General features: G+C 41.7%; 1 protein-coding gene across 1 annotated transcript; it reads right to left on the bottom strand.

Moving 5' to 3' along the window:
* Positions 495–12755, bottom strand: SF3B6 (splicing factor 3b subunit 6). Its single transcript, XM_003125364.4, has 4 exons — positions 12436–12755; positions 5417–5535; positions 934–1072; positions 495–761 (listed from the first exon to the last, which is right to left on the bottom strand). The coding sequence occupies exons 1-4, from the start codon at positions 12463–12465 to the stop codon at positions 672–674; spliced, it is 378 nt and encodes a 125-aa protein (XP_003125412.1). The 5' UTR covers positions 12466–12755; the 3' UTR covers positions 495–671.

Below are 12758 nucleotides of genomic sequence, written 5' to 3'. Positions count from 1 at the left end.
GGATTTGATCCCTGGCCCAAGAATTTATGCATGCCCCAGGTGTGGTCCCCCCAAGAGCAACTTTTAATGCATTCATTTTTATTCAATATGACAAGCTTTGGTTTCCTTTTCTGCAAAACTGAGATACCTACCATCACAGAGGTGTTAAGGAATTTCATTATTAATAGACATTCAATAAATAATAATCCTCTAACAAGTTCCTTTGATGGCTAAGCACTAGACTGGATACTGGAGGCATAGAGTATCAAGAGGTCCCTGTCCTCAATAAGCTCTGTCTCTAGGTCCACCTACCACCAAACAACTCTTTTGGCATGTAGAAGTCTCAGGGCCAGGGATCGTACCCGTGCCATGGCAGTGACAATGCTGGATCCCTAAACCAGCTGAGCCACCAGGGAACTCCCAAACAATTCTTGATATGGTTTAACTGCTGTTTTGTTTTGTTTCGTTTTCCTGGTATAATACAATAGGGGAAATTTCAAGAGAACATACTGACATGTTTTATAAAAAGCTACAGGTTTATTAATGTAATATATTCTGATATACATCAAAATTGTAAGCAGGCTTTTTGAGTCTCAAGTATGAAATCACAATTTTCAATATTAACTAAAAACAAAAAAGGGTGCTGATGGCCATTAATGTGTTTTAGTCCAAAATGAAAATGCAGAAGATGTTTACTTTGGTGGATCTGTGTTAATGCCATATTTTTCCTTGAGAAGCTTCAACTGTTCTTCCTTCTTCTTTGTGTCCATCTTCTGAAATGCCTGAAAATGTGGTAAGCACCAAAGTTAACAGTTATCAATCTACAGTCAAATGAATTTCACCAATAGTGCCAGCTAGAAAAGAACTCAAGTACACATCTCCCCTAATGGTACAATTTTCCACTACCTCTCTCATGGGCTCTCCCCACATGATGAGAACCATGGATATACTTACCCTGTTGGCATTATAGTACAAGACCACGAGGTATCTGTTACAAACATTGAATCCTGACAGGTGATCACATGCATTCTTGGCATCAAATATGTCTTCATAGACCACATAAGCTGTTCCTCTAGTTTCAGGTGTGTTCCCCCTACAGAGTTGAAACAGATTTAATTAAGATACACATTTACCTGAAAACCATCAGAGGAAATAGACATTATAGACAGGTATGTTGGATAAGCCTGTAATTTCTCAAATTAGGTAATTTTTGTTTTAAGTAAAATAGTTCAGGTTAAACTTCTATCAAGAACACTAACGTGAGGAGCTTCCATCATGGCTCAGTGGTTAACGAACGGGACTAGAATCCATGAGGATGCGGGTTTGATCCCTGGCCTCACCTCACTCAGGGTCAAGGATCTAGCATTGCCATAAGCTGTGGGGTAGGTCGCAGACATGGCTCAGATCCCACGTTGCTGTGGCTGTGGTGCAGGCCGGCGGCTACAGCTCCAATTCGACTACTAGCCTGAGAACTTCCATGTGCCACAGGTGTGGCCCTAAAAAAATTTTTTTTTAGTTCCAATCCTTAAAGACCAAACAATATTAATGTAGGTAACAACTGTTTCTGGGTAATATTCTACTAAGGTTTTTCAAATCCATAAAAATAAAACTGATTTTGTATCTATCAGGAAGGTAGTGTGGGAGAGAAGCCCCTACCAAGACAGCAAAATTATAAATGATACACAAGAAAACAGCCAACCACCATCTTTTATGGCCAGAAAGGCTGTACCCCAATATAAGGAGTTAGCATAGTTTCTTCCACTTTTCTTAGCAGATTCACTGCTTTTTTAAAACACAAAACTCCCAACTTTCATACATTCTTTTTTTTTTTTCTTTTTGGGCCATACCTGTGGAGTTCCCAGGCTAGGGGTCAGATTGGAGCTGCAGCTGCCAACCTACACCACAGCCACGCAGGATCTGAGCTTCATCTGTGACCTACACCACACCTCATGGCAACACCGGATCTTTAATCTACTGAGCGAGGCCAAGGATCAAATCCACATGCTCATGGATGCTAGTCAGGTACATAACCTGATAAGCCACAACGGGAACTCCCCACACATTCATTTTTAATAACACCTGTACCTTCATGCATTACACAGCCCTACGCAGCCTGGGAAAAGAGCTGGGTTTCTAGAGAGACTGGGGTTGAAGTGTACTTGTAGGTAGTTACCTGTGAGCCAGAGCAGAATGCTACAATGTGGCCAGAAGGGTAAAGTGAGGCTGGATCTCGCCCATGGATATGAGACTGCTTCTTGTTCAACTGTTCCTTGCCACCTCCTCTCCTCACATCACAAACTCCCATTAGGGGAGGGGGTAGGGAAGTGTGAGGAGCAGCAAACTGCAGGTGGCAGATGGCCATGTGCTTGTGAGTGGGGACAGCGGGCAGAGGTCCCAATCGGCTTATGTTCCAGTAAGCTAAACATGGATCCCCTTGCCTTTTTGTGTTCTAGCCACCCACTGCAACTGAGGACTCAGGTTTACCAACTGCCATAGTCCCTGCCCAGGGTCAAGGAAAGGCAGTGGGCCCATGGGAAGGGGAAGATCTGGTGAAGAATGAGACTACAGTCTTGGGCCCCAGCCAGAACCTGTGCTTCCTGTAAAAGGGGATGGGATAGGTACAGGGTACTGGGTGGTTAGAGGGTGCCAGTGACACTGAACACTCTCATTCTGTCAGGCAGCATAGGCCTGATGGAGAATTTTATAAAATTCCTTACTCTGCAAATAATCTAACAACTTTAGGACTTTTGACCATTTTCAAGAATGTTTTAGGTATGAGAACTGGGGACTACCCAAAGGAAAAACACTGTCCCGAAGATTTTCCCAAAAAGTCTACCTAATTTTTCCTTCAGAATAAAACCATTAAAAAACTTGGCGACATTTGTGGAGTTCCCCTGTGGCATAGCTGGTTAAGAATTCAGAGTCACTGCAGCAGTTTGGGTAGCTGCTGTGGCATGGGTTCAATCCCGGGCCTGGGAACTTCCAAATGCTGTGGGTATGGCCAAAACAAAACCAAAAGAACTTAGCAACATTTAAAGTTCCTTAAGAGCAAACACGAGTGTATAGTTTATTTCACTCCCACAGTACTATGATTACAGCAAATACTAATAAGCATTTGAAGGGTAGAGATCTACTTTTTCCTATCAATCCTCTCACATATCTTTTCTGTAGGAAGCTAACAAAACAAAAGGATCTCTTCCTTACATCTTCTTAGAAAGCAGAATAGGTAGGCACTAACTTCATTTTATTTATTTATTATTATTATTTATTTATTTATTATTATTGTCTTTTTGTCTCTTTAGGGCTGCACCCGCAGCATATGGAGGTTCCCAGGCTAGCGGTCAAATCAGAACTGTAGCCATCGGCCTAAGCCACAGGCACAGCCACATGGGATCTGAGCCGAGTCTTCAACCTACACCACAGCTCAGGGCAACACCAGATCCTTAACCCACTGCATGAGGCCAGGGATCTATCCCTTATCCTCATGGTTACTAGTCAGATTCGTTAACCACTGAGCCATGACAGGAACTCCCTCTAACTTCATTTTAAAGACTCTCCATCTTAAGTACCCAGCCCCTAATTACCAACCTATTATCAACCACACTGTAATTTTAATTTTTAAAAACATGTACTTGGTACCTATTATATGTTAGGCACTAAGCTAACATTATTTGCTTTTTTTTTTCATTTTAGGGCAAAAAGACTTCCTAAAAAGGACAGCTGGTCTATAAAACTTCATTTTCATTCTTTTTTTTTTTTTTTTTTGTCTTTTCTAGGGCCACACCCACGGCATATGGAGGTTCCCAGGCTAGGGGTCAAATTGGAGCTGTAGCCACTGGCCTACACCATAGCCACAGCAACGCCAGATCTGAGCCGTGTCTGCGACCTATACCACAGCTCACGGCAACACCGATCCCTAACCCACTGAGTGAGGCCAGGGATTGAACCCGCAACCTCATGGTTCCTAGTTGGATTCGTTAACCACTGAGCCATGACGGGAACTCCTTCATTTTCATTCTTGTTTGAGTAGCAGTGATGATGTATTTCTAGCTCTTGGTTTACTTTTTGGAGGGACAGTGATCATTGAAAAGGAGAGTCCTCAAGGTCTCACAGAGTTTTAAAAGCCAAGAATGCGCTCTCAAGTCATAAAAGAACAGTTATTAAGAATCATTTGGGAGTTCCCGTCGTGGCGCAGTGGAAGTGAATCCGACTAGGAACCATGACGTTGTGGGTTCAATCCCTGGCCTCGCTCAGTGGGTTAGGGATCGGTGTTGCTATGAGCTGTGGTGTAGGTTGCAGACATGGCTCGGATCCAGTGTTGCTGTGGCTGTGGTGTAGGCCAGTGGCTACAGCTCCAATTGGACCCCTAGCCTCCATATTGGAACCTCCATATGCCATGGGTGCAGCCCTAGAAAAGACAAAAAAAGACCAAAAAAGAATTATTCCAACTAAAAATAAAAACTCTAGAAATCCTTTTAATGGACTCTTAGGTAATTGGCTCATTTATACTAGTTAAAGTGACAGTGGCTGTGTTACTGTGTGGTGTAGAGATTCAATTTAGAATCAGAAGATATTATCACTAAATAGCTGTCTGAAGCCAAAAAGGTACTTTTACTCTCTGGGCCTTGATGAAACAGACACAATATCCCCTCCACACAGGGCTGTAGGGTTGCTGATGCAAATAAAAGCAACTATAACTACAGGTGACATACAGTAGATGACCAAAAATATCACTTGAAGGTATAAAGCCCATCTTTAGATTAAATTAAAACATGGATTTGGGAGTACTCCCCATGGTACAGTGGGTTAAGGATGTGACTGCAGTGGCTTGGGTTGTTGAGGAGGCGCAGGTTCCATCCCTGGCCTGGTGCAGTGGGTTAAAGGAAACTGTGTTGCTGCAGTTGCAGCTCGAATTCAATCCCTGGCCTGGGAATTTCCATACACCACAGGTGTGGCCATAAAAAACCAAACCAAACCAAACCATATGGCTGTGTAGTGTAATTATTTTGCCTTATACTTTTAAATCCTCCATAGTTGAAAAATAAAATCATTTTTCTCAGTTACTTTTATATCCCTTTACACAGCTTATTCAGAAATTCTGTTGTCAGTAAAGGAGACAGTGAAGACCGTTGAGAAAATTAAGAGTTAATGCATATAAAAATCATAGCAGAGGACCTCTTTATAAACAGTAGGCATATAATAAATGCTAGCCCTTTCTCTCCTCATCCATTCCCCTCAAACCATTCATTACTACTTCATGCTCTCTATAACTGCATAATACTATTATTGGCTCTAATTAAGCTGGACCATGAGGGTCTCCATGGGTACTTTTCCCTTAGTTTCTAGGCTCTCAGGCCCAATGTCAGCTAATTCTGAGATGATAAATTATGTAATCATTTTCTTTAAATGCCATTTCAAAAGTCTCAGTAAGACTCACACTCTGATTTGACGAATAGGTCCATATTTCCCAAATATATCATACATTTCTTCAGCTGTGATTTTGTAGGGCAAATTTCTTATATATAAAATCCGATTTACTTCAGGTGGAAGTCGAATCTAAAATGAGAAATAACATACTGTTATAATCAAAGACAAGAGTGCTACCGTTTAAAAAATTCTCATAATATATTCTTTTTTTTTTTGTCTTTTGTCTTTTGTTGTTGTTGCTATTTCTTGGGCCGCTCCCGCGGCATATGGAGGTTCCCAGGCTAGGGGTTGAATCGGAGCTGTAGCCACCGGCCTATGCCAGAGCCACAGCAACGCGGGATCCGAGCCGCGTCTGCAACCTACACCACAGCTCATGGCAACGCCGGATCGCTAACCCACTGAGCAAGGGCAGGGACCGAACCCGCAACCTCATGGTTCCTAGTCGGATTCGTTAACCACTGCGCCACGATGGGAACTCCTCATAATATATTCTAATGAAAATGATACATAATTTTTATAAGCCAAGAGTAAGAATTATAATCTGATATTAATAAAAATGGCATGCTCTTTGGAAAAGCAACTGGGCACTGGTTTTAGGGAAGACTATTAGTAGGAATTAATAAAGGGTTACTACACAACCCAGGCCTTTCAATCTTGAGGGAAAAAAACAAAGCTGAAGGCATAAGCCTCCCAGACTTCAGACACTACTACAAAGCTAGAGTAATCAAAACAGTATGGTCTGGCCAAAGAAAAACAGACATACAGATTAATCAGACAGAAGAGACACCCTGGAAATAAACCCATCTACAGTCAACAAATTTTCAACAAAGGAGGCAATTAGGGATAAATCATCAATAGAAAAAAGATAAGTCTCTTCAGCAAGCGGTGTTGGGAAAGTTGCCCAGCTGCATGTAAATCAATGAAGTTAGGACACATCCTCACACCATGCACAAAAACAGACTCAAAATGGCTTAAAGACTTAAATATAAGACCTGATACCACAGAATTCCTAGAAGAGAATATAGGCAAAACAGTCTGACATAAATTGTACCAATGTTTTCTTAGGTCAGTCTCCCAAGGCAATATAAATAAAAGCAAAAATGAACAAATGGGACCTATTCAAACTTACAAGCTTTTGTGCAGCAAAGGAAACCATAAGCAAAAGGAAAAGACAACCCTAAAGACTGGGAAAAAATATATGCAAATGATGCAACTGACAAGGGCTTAATTTCCAAAATATATAAACAGCTCATATAACTTAACAAAAAACCAAACAACCCAATCAAAAAATGAGCAGAAGACCTAAAGAAACATTTCTCCAAAAAAGATATACAAATGTCCGACAGATATATGAAAAGATGCTCAACAATGCTAGCTGTTAGAGAATGAAATCAAAACTATAATGAGGTATCACCTCACACCAGTCGCAATGGCCAGCATTAAAAAGTCTACAGATAGTATGTGCTGGAGAGGGTGAGGAGAAAACAGAACCCGCCTACATTTTTGGTGGGGATATAAGCTGGGTCAGCCATTATAGAGAACAGTATGGAGGTTCCTCAAAAAACTAAAAATCCAGCAATCCCACTCCTGGGCATGTATCTGGACAAAACTATAGTTCAAAGGAGTTCCCTGGTGGCACGCCAGCTTAAGGATCCATCATTGTCTCTGCTGCGACTCAGGTTATTGCTGTAGAGCAGATTCGATCCCTGGCCGGGGAATTTCCAACTGCGGAGGGCATGGCCAAAAAACCCAAAAAGATACATACACCTTTATGTTCACAGCAGCCCTACTCACAACAGATCAATGGATAAAGATGTGGTACATATATACAATGGAATACAACTCAGCCATAATACAACAAAATAATGTCATTTGAAACAACCTGATGGAACTAGAGATTACGCCAAGTGAAGTAAGTCATAAAGAGAAAGACAACTAGTACATGGTATATTTATATGTGGAATCTAAAACACAACACAAATCAACACATCTACAAAACAAAAACAGACTCATAGATATAGAGAACAGACTTGTGGTTGCCAAGGAGTAGGGGGTGGGGGAGAGAAGGACTGGGATTTGTGATCAGCAGAGGCTAATTATTATATATAGGATGCATAAACAAAGTTCAACTGTATAGCACAGGGAACTATATTCAGTATCTTAGGATAAATCATAATGGAAAAGAATATGAAAAAGAATGTATGTACATATAAATGAATCACTTGGCTATACAGCAGAAAGTAACACAACACTGTAAATCAACTATCCTTCAATTAAAAAAAAAAAAAAAAAAACAGGGATGGAATTCCCATCGTGATACAGTGGAAACAAATCTAAGAACCATGAGGTTGTGGGTTCGATCCCTGGCCTTGCTCAGTGGGTTAAGGATCCGGCATCACCGTGAGCTGTGGTGTAGGTCAAAGACTCGGCTCGTATCCTGCGTTGCTGTGGCTGTGGTGTAGGCAGGCAGCTATAGCTCTGATTAGGTCCTAGCCTGGGAACCTCCATATGCCATGGGTGCGGCCATAAAAAGACAAAAAACAAACAAACAAAACCCCAGGGAGTTCCCTTGTGCCATAGTTGGTTAATGATCCAGCATTGTCACTGCAGGGGCTTGGGTCACGGCTGTGGCATGGGTTCAGTCCCTGCAGGGGAACTCTTATTTAAAAGTCTTCAATAGCACAGACATGTATAGGAAAGAACAAGGGAGTTGTCTGTTCCTGTTTGCTAGATATTAAAACCCCCATGGATGGCCCTTCTCTGGTCTTCTCAGGAATTTGTCATATCAATGATCTCTTCTCCCTTCTGAATTTATTCCTGGCTTCTTTTATTCCTCAGATGAGCTTACATACTCCCAATGGTTACACCAAACAAACGCTGATTTGGATCCTTCTTTGTTCATTCAACAAATATTTAGCAAGCGTCTTCACTATGTATACACCAGATAACGTATGAGGATTACACAGTGAAGGAAAAAAAAAAAAAAAAAAAGACAAGGTTTCTGCCTTCCCTGAATTTATCAGCTCCCTTCTTACTATCCTATCTTACTCTTTTTCCCCCATTTTTCTTTCAGTCAAATATCTGAAAAGAGGAAGCTTATACTCACTGCCTCATATTGTTTACTTCATGACACTCATCAACTTCCTACAATCTAGCTTCTACCCCAGCACTCTGATAAAAAGTGCTTTTATGCACTAAGACTTGCAGTGTTTAATTCTCATCAACTTAACTTCTCTGAGGCTTTTTTTTTTTTTTTTTTTTTTGTCCTTTTGCCATTCTAAGGCCGCTCCTTCTGCATGTGGAGATTCCCAGGCTAGGGGTCGAATCGGAGCTGTAGCCGCCGGCCTACGCCACAGCCACAGCAACACAGGATCCGAGCCATGTCTGCAACTTACACCACAGCTCACGGCAACACCGGATCCTTAACCCACTGAGCGAGGCCAGGGATCGAAACTACATACTCATAGATGCTAGTCAGATTTGTTTCCGCTGAGCCACGATGGGAACTCCTGTCTTTTTTTTTTTTTAAATGTCTGCACCTGTGGTATATGGAAGCTTCCCGGCTAGGGGGCAAACTGCAGCTGCAGCCCTGGTCTATGCCGCAGCCATGGCAATAGGGATCTGAGCTGCATCTGCAACCTACACTGCAGCTTGCAGCAAGGCCTGGATCCTTAACCTACTGAGTGAGGCCAGGGATCCAACCCACATCCTCACAGTGATAGTGTTGGGTTCTTAACCTGCTGAGCCACAATGGGAACTTCCTCACAGAGTTTTATCTTAAGACTTCTTTTCTCAACTCAGTTTATTCCCCTTCACTCTACATTCTCTTTGGTCTCTTAACCTTACCCATGTTTTCCATACGAAGTCAATGACTCTCAAATATGAGAGACTCAAATATGGGTCTCCCATCCATCCCATCACTCCTGTGTTCTTTATGAACATATTCAATCACATACTGGACATTAGCTTGCTCAACAACTATTTATTAAACTGCAACTATTTCAGACATTAACCTAAGTGTTGTATAAAGGGAAGAATGAGATACTTATCCTCTGCTCTCACATGAGTAGTGGTAACAAATGGTAAACAAATAAGTACAATAAAAGGAGGCAAGGATATACAATGGAAAAAGGACAGCTTGTTCAATAAGTGGTGCTGGGAAAACTGGACAGCCACATGGAAAAGAATGAAATTAGAACACTCCCTAACGCCATACACAAAAATCAACTCCAAATAGATTAAAAACCTACATATAAGACCAGACACTATCAAACTCCTAGAGGAAAACATAGGCCAAACACTCTCTGACATAAACGACAGCAACATCTTCTCAGATCCACCTCTTAGTGTGATGATGGTAAAAACAAAAATAAACAAATGGGACCTAATCAAACTTAAAAGTTTCTGCACAGCAAAGGAAACCCTAAACAACACAAAAAGACAACCCACAGAATGGGAGAAAATCTTTGCAAGTGAATCAACTGACAAGGGATTCATCTCCAAAATTTACAAACAACTTCTGCAGCTCCATACCAAAAAAACAAACAAGCCTATCAAAAAATGGGCAGAAGATCTAAACAGACAGTTCTCCAAAGAAGACATACAGATGGCCAAGAAACACATGAAAAGATGTTCAACATCACTCATTATTAGAGAGATGCAAATCAAAACCACTCTGAGGTACCACCTTACACCAGCCAGAATGGCCATCATCCAAAAGTCAACAAACAATAAGTGCTGGAGAGGGTGTGGAGAAAAAGGAACCCTAGTACACTGTTGGTGGGATTGTAAATTGGTGCAACCACTGTGGAAAGCAGTATGGAGATTCTTCAGAAAACTAAAAATAGAACTACCATTTGATCCAGCAATCCCACTCCTGGGCATTTATCCAGAGAAAACCAAGACTCACAAAGACACATGTACGCTGATGTTCATTGCAGCACTATTTACAGTAGCCAAAACATGGAAACAATCTAAATGTCCATTGACAGAGGAGTGGATCCAGAAGATGTGGTACATATACACAATGGAATATTACTCAGCCATTAAAAAGAACGAAATACCGGCATTCTTGGCAACATGGATGGACCTAGAAACTATCATGCTAAGTGAAGTCAGCCATACAATGAGACACCAACATCAATTGCTTTCATTGACATGTGGAATCTGAAAAAAGGACAGACTGAACTTTGCAGAACACATACTGACTCACAGACATTGAAAAACTTATGGTCTCTGGAGAAGACAGCTTGGGGGGTGGGGGGATGTGCTTGGGCTGTGGGATGGAAATCCTGTGAAATCAGATAGTTATGATCATTATACAACTATAGATGTGATAAATTCATTTGAGTAATAAAAAATTTTTTAAAAATTAAATGATGTTAACACAACAAAACAAAACAAAAATAAGTACAATAGTTTTAGACTTTAAGATTTAAGGTGAAGTAGATGATAAACACTATCAAACAATCACAATATACTTTTCTAGTAAATCTGCTTTCTCACCCTGCAAGACACTGTATCACATTTCCTCTTCTTTCTTCAAAAGTCACCAGCCCCACTCCCTCTAATATCCAGTTAGGCTGTATCCTCTCTTCCCTGCCAACCCAGAAGATAAACTTGGCCCTTGCTTACTGGAGAAAATAGATATGGCCAAATAGTTAAGTGCCTTATATTCAATCTACACTTGTCCATCCACTTTCACTCTCATTGCAATGCCAACCCCCAACTCCAAATTATTCCTGAACCTAACCCATCCTTCTCCTACATCATCAGTTTCTCCCTGGATCATTCTCACTAGCATACGAATCACACCTTATATCATACATCCTTATGTATTATGTATATGTGTGTGTGTGTGTGTGTATATACATATATATATATAATTTCGAATGTTTTTTGTTTGTTTGTGGACCTGCAGCATGTGGAATTTCCCAATCCAGGGAATGAACCTGTGCCATCGCAGTGACCCAAGCCACAGCAGTAACAACAGAGCTGCTGAGCCATGGGGGAACTTCATACATCTTAAAAAAGAAAAATGTTGAGAGTTCCTTGGTGGCTCATTGGGTTAAGGACCCAGGGTTGCCACAGCACTGTGGTGGCACGGGTTCAATCCCTGGTCCTGAACTTCCCTGTACCCGAGGCACAGCCAAAAAAGAAAAAAAAAGAAGAAAGTTAACAATCATACAATTTCTCTTCTCCTATTTACACAAAAACTCATGGAAAAGAACTGTCTCCATTTTCTCAACTTCTACCTTCTTTTCATTCCACTGCAACCAAATTTTCATCCACTGAAATGATTATCATCAAAGTTACCAAGTCTACATCTCAGCATATTCAATTATCTGTCTTCACCTTACTATACCTCTCAGCATCTTAGAGTTGACCACTCTATTTCTCTTGAGACAATTTTTCTGAGGTTTCCATCACACCCCACTCTTTCATATTACAATGTAAGCAGCAGGGCTTTTTGTTTTATTCACCATTTTATCTCCAATACCTAGACTAGTATTTGGTACATACTAAGTGTTCAATACATATGACTGATTTTTCTATCCTCTCTCTCTCAAGTCTGGTACATACTAGATGCTCAAAAAAAGAAAAAAAAATCGCTCAAAACATTAATGAAGGATCCAAAAAGCTCTATGATCCAAGAAGACATCAAGGTTCGAGTTGCCTGTTAAGCATAAGTTATTTATTGCGGAATCATCTGTGCTACTGACTTTTAGGCCGAAGAGAGAATGCTGACGCCAGGTCCTAGGTGCAGGTGAAGCAACATAGGCTGCAACACTATCACTGATAATGGGATAACAGACCGAAGGAACTCTCAAAAGGGGTAGGGGCGGACGTGTGGCTCAAAGAGCACATCTCTAAGGACCAGGTTAGGATGAAATACACTCTGACAGGTCAGTAACTTCTGGGCATCCCCGCGACGGGGATGGAAGAGGGCCAAGAAGGCTCTGATCACGCTGCTGAGAAAGTCCAGCAGCGAAGTGCTCCCCCTCCAACGTCGAAGTCCCCAACACTCACGTTTGCCCTCTTGGCTGCTTGCATCGCCATCCTGGCAGGCTGATGAGGTCACCGCAGCAAACACTTAAATTCCTCCGCTCTTCGGGCGGGCTCGCTCAGCTTAGAACGCAATACCGAGTGAGATATAGGACATCAACAAAAAGACCCCGCCGGGAGCTGTTCTAAAGCGCAGGAATATCACCGTCTCACGCCGAAACGTGCTGACGTAGTCTCTCCTTAGGAAAAGACTTCTGGGCAAAACGGGTCTGAGACTGGATGACGCCGGAAGGCTGAGAGGAAAAGGTCCAAGGAGCTTCCGGGCTCTAAGCCGGAAGGGGCGGGGA

Source organism: Sus scrofa, chromosome 3 (genome assembly GCF_000003025.6).
Source record: "Sus scrofa isolate TJ Tabasco breed Duroc chromosome 3, Sscrofa11.1, whole genome shotgun sequence".
NCBI classification, from domain to species: Eukaryota; Metazoa; Chordata; class Mammalia; order Artiodactyla; family Suidae; genus Sus; species Sus scrofa.
This window is presented reverse-complemented; position numbering and strand designations above follow the sequence as displayed.

Coding starts and splice junctions, on each gene's coding strand:
- SF3B6 (XM_003125364.4), bottom strand. CDS start 12,465: ATGGCGATGCAAGCAGCCAAGAGGGCAAAC. Junction 5,536..12,435: donor AAGCAGCCAAGAGGGCAAAC/GTGAGTGTTGGG, acceptor TTCTCATTTTAG/ATTCGACTTCCACCTGAAGT. Junction 1,073..5,416: donor CCTATTCGTCAAATCAGAGT/GTGAGTCTTACT, acceptor TCAACTCTGTAG/GGGGAACACACCTGAAACTA.